At 30.8% G+C, this 9,158-nt stretch overlaps 2 protein-coding genes across 2 annotated transcripts in view; one reads left to right on the top strand and one right to left on the bottom strand.

The window, feature by feature from the left end:
- The window catches only part of LOC128874882 (phospholipid-transporting ATPase ID), a 63,376-nt gene extending 57,946 nt beyond the window's left edge, over nt 1–5,430 (top strand). The window contains exon 22 of the mRNA XM_054120011.1: nt 2,234–5,430. The gene's annotated coding sequence lies outside the window, so the exon portion shown is untranslated. The remainder of the gene's footprint in view (nt 1–2,233) is intronic.
- A 143-nt stretch (nt 5,431–5,573) lies between these two features.
- LOC128874885 (cyclin-dependent kinase 7) lies at nt 5,574–7,517 on the bottom strand. Its single transcript, XM_054120019.1, has 5 exons — nt 7,289–7,517; nt 7,169–7,228; nt 6,951–7,059; nt 6,427–6,872; nt 5,574–6,242 (listed from the first exon to the last, which is right to left on the bottom strand). The coding sequence occupies exons 1-5, from the start codon at nt 7,340–7,342 to the stop codon at nt 5,895–5,897; spliced, it is 1,017 nt and encodes a 338-aa protein (XP_053975994.1). The 5' UTR covers nt 7,343–7,517; the 3' UTR covers nt 5,574–5,894.
- Nucleotides 7,518–9,158: the final 1,641 nt, after the last annotated feature.

The raw sequence follows: 9,158 nt of genomic DNA, 5'->3' as shown, positions 1-9,158 counted from the left end.
CCCCTTCCTGATTTTTTTTTTTCTTTCTTTTTTTATAAAAAAACCCCCCCCCCCCCCCCCCCCCCCCCGACACTATTATCACCTTCCCCTAACAGAAATACTCTGTCCCTATATATTTTTAGGTCAATGGTCATTTACCTGTGTTTCCATTAACTTTTGAATTTATGGAACTTGGTCAATGGCAGAACTTTGAATTTAATTCCCTTCAAGTAGAAACAAAAACAACTGATGGCACTTTCGTAAAATTGTTCACTTTGTAACATATAGGCAAATGTGTAAACAAATTACTTTAATTTATCGTGCAACATTTATGTTACATATCAAGAGTCTTGAACGAAAAACGATCTCAAATTTAAAGAATTTATTGAGCTACATATTAATAATGACCTCTGACTAACTCTCGAATAGTGCACATGAATAAAGATGCACAGGTTGATTTATGATTATACATATTTGCTTGATACACGAAAAGATATTAAAAATTATAAAAGTTAGCAATGCGTACTGCGTATAAAATTGTTAGTTTAATCAGGTCTACAGTGATGGTGGACTGATATCGTTTTATACGCTACATTTGAAATAATTGCAATTATATTTAACTGAAGATCAAAATCAAAGGAATGCAGATTCGAATAATACTTTTAATTTTTCAATCTCTACTTAATTTTCTAAGGTATTCACTGTGTCCAGCAGAACGTAAAAACCAACTTTACTTAGACTTATGGTTTTTTTTTTATAAGCCTTTTTTTTACGGTTTAAGTGAACCTTTCATTTGAAAATTGGCATCAAATAGGTTATGCAGCAACGAGATGAAACATAATTTGTATGATCATGACACTCCCTGTGTAGATATGTGTAGAGGTGTCAAAAGATCATATACTATCCCTACTTGTATTATATGCAGTCCTAATATGAACATGGTTGCTGTAAAAACATGTTTACACGATATACTATATAAATATATAAATAAGGATTATAGTTATGATGATAATTGCCTTTATGAAGTATGAATACAAGAAACAATTAAAATTACTGTATCATAGCATTGACTGTAAATATTTTAAAGAGATATGTATATATATATATATATACATATATGTATATATATGTATATGTATATGTATATGTATATGTATATATATATACATATATACATATATACATATATATGTGTACATATAAATATATATAAATATATATTATATTAAATGTTAAGTATACATTTTTTAAAAGAAAGTAATATATAGGTAGATCAATTTAAAAAGATACGAAAATAGTAGCTATATTATATTGTACTACTGCGGATAATGTTTGCCTTGGACTGACTACTGAATATATATAAATAAATATATATATATATAATATAATAAAGTAAAAACAGTAGTAACAATGAAATATGTATTTCTACTTTTAATATTACAATGAATTCTAGGGAGATATAGTCTGTATTGGGAAAGTGTGTTCCACAAAGAACTTTTTTATTTAAACAGAGACATAGGAATTTATTGCTTTCAAACATTGTGCCTAATCAAGAAGCTACACAGAGTGTTTCACATTGCAATTATTCGTTTATGTTTATGGCGTACTTTATATCTGCAATTGTATTCTCTTCTTTATTGATTGTACGTTAATTCTTTGCAGTTAAAAGATACCGTGTGAGATCGTAAAGAGGTTTCTCTAGAATTCGACGAGCATCATACGAGGATAAGCCTATGACATCGTTGCTTTGATCAGATAGAGACATAAAATATCGTGTCTGCGGGCATTGCAGCTTATATTTATTGTTTATAGAGATTGTGAATATTAGGGTAATTTAATATGCTCGCCGATTTTCAGAGAGGATCTCTTATATCCCCGTACGATACCTGTTAACCGCAAAGGTTTGTCTTGAACACTTTAATTGTTATCGTTCTTATGCGAGTTTATTTTCTAGTTTCTTCCGAGTAAGAAACATTTATGTGTAAACTCCGTTTATATCGTAATATGTACCGATCCAAAGTCATGAATGCAGAGAAAAATTCAAACAAAGAGACTGCTGCGTTTTTATCTCCTCCTTTTTTGAAATACATACTACGTAATACATCTAACGCAGAAATGTCTAAGAGAAAACGGAAAAGTTATTTTTGATAATTTCAATGAGTTAGTATGTTTTCTTATCAGTGTATCGAAAACTTTATTACGAAAATGTTATTTTCTTTTCTTTTTTTTTTAAATAAAATCTATGTGTTTCTAGAGTGAGACTTATCAACTAAGAATTGAGATATCAACTGAACTTTGTATAATAAAAGTTGGACTTTCAATAATCATATGAATGGACTGAAGAATAATTTTACAAATATTTACAAAACGAAATTGTGAAATCATCTTCAATATCGGAAGCAAACTGGACCGTGCTAAACTATTCATATTCGAGAAGTTGTGAACATATTCTTCTTTACACTCAAAAAAATGATCCTAGTTACCTAGAAAATGCACCGCCTATATTTTTCGTCTAAACTGATTTATATATACATTTATTTTGTAACACTTCTTGCTAAGTAGTATTTGGAGATGTGATATTATTATTACGGACAGCTATATCATAATGTATGTATTACTTATTTTAAATCCCTAAATGGATATATAATTTCATTTTTATTTGCAAATAACATCCTTGCCCTAGAATCTAATCGCCATGATTTTTAAATAATATGGTGTGACATTACCTACTATGTTGCGTTTATATTCAAAATAATTCGAATAGTACGTATTAAAATGCAGTTTTTACAGACTATTTGGGTTACTGAAAATTGTTTTTTTTTTTTTAATTTTTTAGTTTGAAGCATTAAAAAATCAGTTAATTTGCAAACGAAATGTACTGATATTGTTTAAAGATCTTGGTAAATATTGACTTAATGTAAAAAATAAGAATTTAAGGAGGATAAGCATTATAAGGTAGTTATAACACGTTGTTGGTTGCATAAGTTGTTACATATGTTACTTTAAATACTGAATCAAATGTCTAGAAACAAAATGCGAGAGCAAATTGTCTGCTGCATGTGCTCTATAGACTGCGCATCAATTACTGCTTAAAAATATTTGCTTAGGACATAGTATAATTTAAAGGACAAAACAATTGTACTCGTAGATATGTACAATTGTTGAATCTTCATTGCATTTCATGTCCAGTGAATAACCCTTTAAAGCATTTTCAAGTACGTGTTCTTCGTGGGATGCTAATATAAGACAATAATATCAACAATTAAAAGATATAAAGATGTAATTGATAATATCTACGTCTTGATTTGATATCTCTCATTTTGAATAAATTATACGAATTATGTTTAAATTTTGTTTCCTTAATATTTGAATGTATATTTCGATATTTTTGTTTTGTTTTCACGATACTATGTCCTATGTACTATTTCTAATGTATCCTACTTTTACGTATTGAACGATGCATCCTATCTAAAATTTGAGCCCTACTGGATTAAGGAAAGTTTTACAAGCATGTTACACGCGTAGGGCCATGCAGAAGGGCAAAATAAAAATGCTAATGTTATCGAATACAATGTTCCTTGCAAAGTGCACGCAGGATAGGGAGATAGTGTGTACAAACACAAAAATCATAAAATCTATCGATTATTATGTTACGATTTAAAAAGCGGTGGTGACTTTAAGTGGTTTATGTTATCGAGCAATGTATTAATCAATCGATCGAAATTATTTCTTTGCAATTTATACAGATGTCACGCTCAAATATATTCAGTTATGTATTAACACATTGTCACAAACGATAGACAGAAGTTTTTCATTTGTACTTTCAATGAATACGTCGATACGAAAGAACGATTTACTTTTTGTAAATCGCGCTAGATAATGTTTTCTGGTTTTATACTACACTCTGTGTACTATAAATTTTGTAAATCTAAATATTGCTTTAAGTATATATCGTGTACAGTAAAATCTACTTCTTAAGTGTATTATTTTTAATGTGTAAATAACTCGCACGAAAGGACAGATTAATGTTGTAAAAAAAACATAGTAAAGTATTACTACCTTGTACACCATTCAGAAATTGAATTTTGTCAAATATGTGTTTGTAGAATTTCCTTTTAATCGGATTATAAAGAATGCTATATTTTTATTCGTATAGTCCTAAAATGTTTGTCACACGTTTATGTTATCATTTTAATTGACGATTAAAATGGTAACGATGGTTCTGCTTTCTCCATCACCTTCAATCTGGCAATTACTGGTACATACTCTTAGAAAAGTTTATCGATTACGTATTAAACACAGTGTTACATAGATATTATTTATAGTTCAATTTGAATAAGAGGGACCACAGTACAATACCATAGAATGAATTTATCATTTACCTATTCTAAAGTGCTTTAGATGATTACGTGCGTTAAAAAAAAAGTTATTTAATTACTTTCAACCACTTATAGTTATTTTAATTTTTTCAAATTAAAAAAAGATAGTACATCAGCCCTTAATCTAAAATAATACCGTGATTTAATTTTACCGTTTCCACATAACGTAATTCAAATCTGTTTTATTACATATTTTACATAGTAATCTTCTAACACATCTTACCATAAAATTGTCATGTTTTATTTACATAGAGCCCTCAGCTTTGCATCTCTACGTCAGGATTTAACGAACTATATGGAGAAAAATATTAAATGTTGTTTCAGTATTTAAATGCACATGTCGTCTTAAGTTGTGCTTTTAATGTAACTATGCGTACAGTATAAACAAATTTTATTACAGCTTTATGTAATATATTAAAATACGAGATCTATACTATTCTTCTAACTTACTCTACAGCGAAATACATTCTGAAGGAGTCCATAGGCAGAGCCAACTCATGTTGATATGTGCATTAATATAAAATTTATATAATTTGTATCTTTACTAAATTGTATTATGTTTTTGTTACCCATCAGTATTGATTAGGTTTATGTATATGTGTAATAGTTACATGTACATTGAAGTCATGCACGAATATTAGTTAGAAATTGATCGAAAACTGAAAAGGTACAGTCAATCGTAAAATACTGTTTTTTAAGCTCATCGCGGATGTGCAAAATTATCATCAAATTAAGAAGAGGTTACAAAGGAACATATATTCTTTTTATCTACACAGAGGATATATTGCAACAAAAAATCATTTATATAAACGAAAGTACCGATGAAACATCGCTGATAGGAGCGAGACATATTTGGTAACATTTGTACTTATTATGGAAACAGAATGATTTTAATCTTGCTGCAAAAAAAAAAAGAAAATGATGCGAAATGCGATTACAGTTTTAATCATTTGTTATTAGCGAGTCACCTCTTTTATGCTATCAAAATTCAATATTTCGTCAGTTACGAAATTGTTCACGTATGAAACATTTCTTACTAGTTTCTAAGTTAATAAAAGTACTACAGCATAATGTTGTATTTTTCAAAAATGTATTATTATTTCAACCTATAACATTTCCGTCCTTTTTCGATTTTCTGTATACACTATGAATTGTGTACTTTGGGTATGTGTGAAGTATAGGATGTGCAAAACAGATATATTTTGATATCCAAAACAATATTTTATTTTTAATTTTGATTATTTATATAATAGTCTCGTCACAAAAATACAGTATTGAGTTATTATTGTACATGATTCCAGCTTTACTGTAAATATATTTATTGACGTTTTTTAACAATTTCATATCACCTGCAATATTATGTATTTATATAAATTAATTTATTCACATTTCCCTCTCTCTCTCTCTCTCTCTCACTCAGTCTCCTTTAAATTGTATATGACATTTATGATTTGTAAAAATCGTAAAAATAGTAACAAACATAATGATATTAAATTGATTTCTATAATTCACAATTAATTCTAATTTAATTTATAGTTAAAACTGTAATCTTTTCGCAAGCGAAGCACCATCCATTGACTCCAGCAATTTCCTCTTTAGACTAGGTTTCTCCTCTGGTTGTCGTTTCACGGTTGTTGGAAGAGGTAACTTAGGTCCAGGTGTTGGCGCTGGTTTATTGCTAAAGTATGGCATTTGAAGAGCCTGGTCGCATGTACACCTTTCTAAAGGATTCACGTTTAAAAAGCTAGCGATTAAGTCTAGCAGATCATCGGCGGCAGCGGTAAATATATGTTTTAACGGTGTTCCAGGAAACGGTTTAAACTGAATGAAATCTGGTAGTTCAGTCATTCCTGGCCACGTCTCTTCGGTGGGTGTACCCAACGTCTGAGAATCACAAATATAGAGAATGCAACATGACATGCATTCTTACTCGAAATTTTTTTATCAATTACAGTAAAACATTGATTTTCTGAACTAATACAGAGCCAAATAATTTAATCATTTTTAATATATGTCTCATATTTTGTTCTAATAATTAATGTTTTACTATATACTCCACTTCAGGTACCTGAAATATTCTGGTAAGCTGATCCAGATCAGATTCCCCAGGTAAAAATGGTACACGTAATAAAAGTTCTGCTAATATACACCCAATTGCCCACATATCTATTCCAGTTCCATAGAGTCTGGCACCATACAATAATTCAGGCGACCTGTACCACCTTGTCACCACTTGATGTGTATTTAACCTATTTGGTGAACCAAAGAATTTGGCTAAACCGAAATCACCAATTTTCAAAACACCTTCTCCATTAACAAGTAAATTATTTGGTTTCAAGTCTCTATGGAGTATCCAATTGTAATGGAGATAATCTAATCCTTGAAGAGTTTGAATCATGTACGATTTAATGTTAGCAGAAGTTAAGACAATATTGCTGTCTTTTATTATAATTTCCAGATCTGTATCCATAAAATCAAACACTAAAGACACATTTGATTTATAGCCGAAAACATCTAAAATGTTAATGTTGGAAGATTAAAAGTACACAGAGAAAACTGTAAATCTTACAAGCTTCATAGACGATTATATACCTAATAAACCAATCACATTATCGTGTTTCAGTTCTTGTAACAATTTGATTTCTCTCAGTGCAGTTCTATTTATTCCATCCCTAGCTTCCGCGCGACTTCCAACTTTGATCTGACAATATTACAAATGAATTAAAGTCATGTCTTTATGCATAAAATGTTCACATGTAGTCGAGGGTTGAATGACATTTCGACATTAATATAAAAATATCTGCACATACCTTTTTAACAGCAACAATTTTTGACGTTTCGATATCTTTGGCTTTGTAAACAGTGGCGAACTAGAATAATATTTATTATTATGCCGGCAACGTTAGAAAAGATGTTGAGCATAAACTAACCTGCCCTTCTCCTAGGAAATCAATTTTCTCGTATCTTCGCAATTTTTCTGTCATCTTCGTTATTTATATATTTCTGCCTATCTTATAGATCAATTATTTATTCACAAAAATATGCTAAAATAAACCAGTTTAAAACATTTCTGGAGGTACAACACTCACTTACATCTCCTTAAAATTCAAGCAAAGCATGTACCAAACAGAGATGTCAGATTCGGGGATCTCGTGTTGATGGTGGCGCCGTCTAATGTTCCTAAAAAATAAAGCCATAAAGTTATCGATTGTGGGAACTATTTCCACTACAAACTTAGGCATTTTCCCACCGATGGCGTCACTGATACTAAAACCAATATCAGTAGGTGGAGACACAAAGCGCAATATTTAAAAAAAGACGCAAATTCCTAAGAGAACCTAATATAAAAGCGCTACACATAATAACCACATTCCTATGAAGTAACAACCTGTAAATTTAATATCCAAACACTAAAAACTGTGATCCCATATTATAAAAAATTAGACTCTAAGAATAATCCTAATAACTACTTGTAACCTTATCTATGTGTATTATTATAGACGACTTTTTAGTTGAATACGAAAAACACATATTATACTTTTGTACAAAACTTTGCAGATCTGCAAAGGGTCTAACAATAAATATTTGAATAATTAAAAAAAAAAATCAATAGGTAGAGATCCACAGGATTTAAACACCCGTATTTTTTTTATAACTATCCGACTATCCGAAAGATATCCAACGGATGAAACTCTCTGCAAATATAACAGGACACTTTATCCGTCGAATAAATGTTCTTCCAATGAATATTTTTATGCGTTATCCGACGAATGAAGGCAACTTAAATTGAGTAAATTTTATTAAATTTTTTAAATTGAATTAATTTTTTTATCCGACAGTCATCGAATAAAGCTAAAGTATAAAGTATCTTTATTCGATTTTTTATTTCAATAATGTATTTTATCTAGATAATGTCCATCTCTGCGGCTTTATGGACTTTCTGAATGCACCCAAATGTGTTAATGCCAAGCTTTGAGTTAAGTAACAATTGGACACCCACCTCAATAAATGTGTAAATAAACGATCGATAAGTGAATTCAACGTAATCGTCATTCAATTTATTACATTTGTACATATTTAGTCTTGTTCTACGTCTCTATCGTCGTGCTCCTTCACTCTTTCACACTCGCACGCGTTCACACTGATTCTTTCCATCTCCTTCTCTCCAGCCAGCAATCCCTCGTCACATTCACTCTCTCTACCTTTTTCTCTTTTCCTTTCTCTCCCTTTTTCACACACACCATCTATCTCAAATTCGATTCGAGTCCACGTGGGGCTGAACTTTCCCAAAAAAAAAACAAAAAAAAACAAAACGCTTATACGCACACGTACGCGGCATCAGGCAGACAAAAAGGACGCTTTTTCGGCGTTCACGTGAACCACGCCTGGGGTTACACGTTACTGCTGTAATTAAAATAGCACGTTACTTCTGAGGGCGGCTAGCCGTCGTGTTTTTAAACGTTTTCTTCCTTTTATTTCTTCCTCTATTTTCTTTGCACTGTTATATTTTTTTGTGTTTTTTTTTGTTTTGTTTTTTCCTTTTAAATCTTTTTAAATAGACGATTACGCACTGCCTTCCCTAGGGGCGAAGAACAGACTCGAGAGGCACGCGGCAACAAGTACACTGAATAACACGTTATAATTCTGATTACGTTCTTGTACTTATATTCACGTAACTATACACCCATGTGTGCGTGTGCGCCCGCGATGCCAGAGATGGGCAGAATCGATTATTCGAACGATTTGCAACCATTGCGAACTTTCTGAGACGATTTATTTGTGATTCGAATGAATTATTCG

The sequence above is a fragment of the Hylaeus volcanicus genome, chromosome 4 (genome assembly GCF_026283585.1).
Source record: "Hylaeus volcanicus isolate JK05 chromosome 4, UHH_iyHylVolc1.0_haploid, whole genome shotgun sequence".
Lineage (NCBI taxonomy): Eukaryota > Metazoa > Arthropoda > Insecta > Hymenoptera > Colletidae > Hylaeus > Hylaeus volcanicus.
The sequence above is the reverse complement of the archived record's forward strand: the minus strand, read 5'-3'. Positions and strand labels throughout refer to the sequence as shown.

What these genes read in the sequence shown, in the direction of transcription:
- LOC128874885 (XM_054120019.1), bottom strand. Translation starts at nt 7,342, where the DNA reads ATGACAGAAAAATTGCGAAGATACGAGAAAATTGATTTCCTAGGAGAA. An exon ending in AAATTGTTGCTGTTAAAAAG is followed by an intron (nt 7,060 to 7,168) that starts GTATGTGCAGAT and finishes TAATATTGTCAG; the next exon opens with ATCAAAGTTGGAAGTCGCGC. An exon ending in TAATGTGATTGGTTTATTAG is followed by an intron (nt 6,873 to 6,950) that starts GTATATAATCGT and finishes TTAACATTTTAG; the next exon opens with ATGTTTTCGGCTATAAATCA.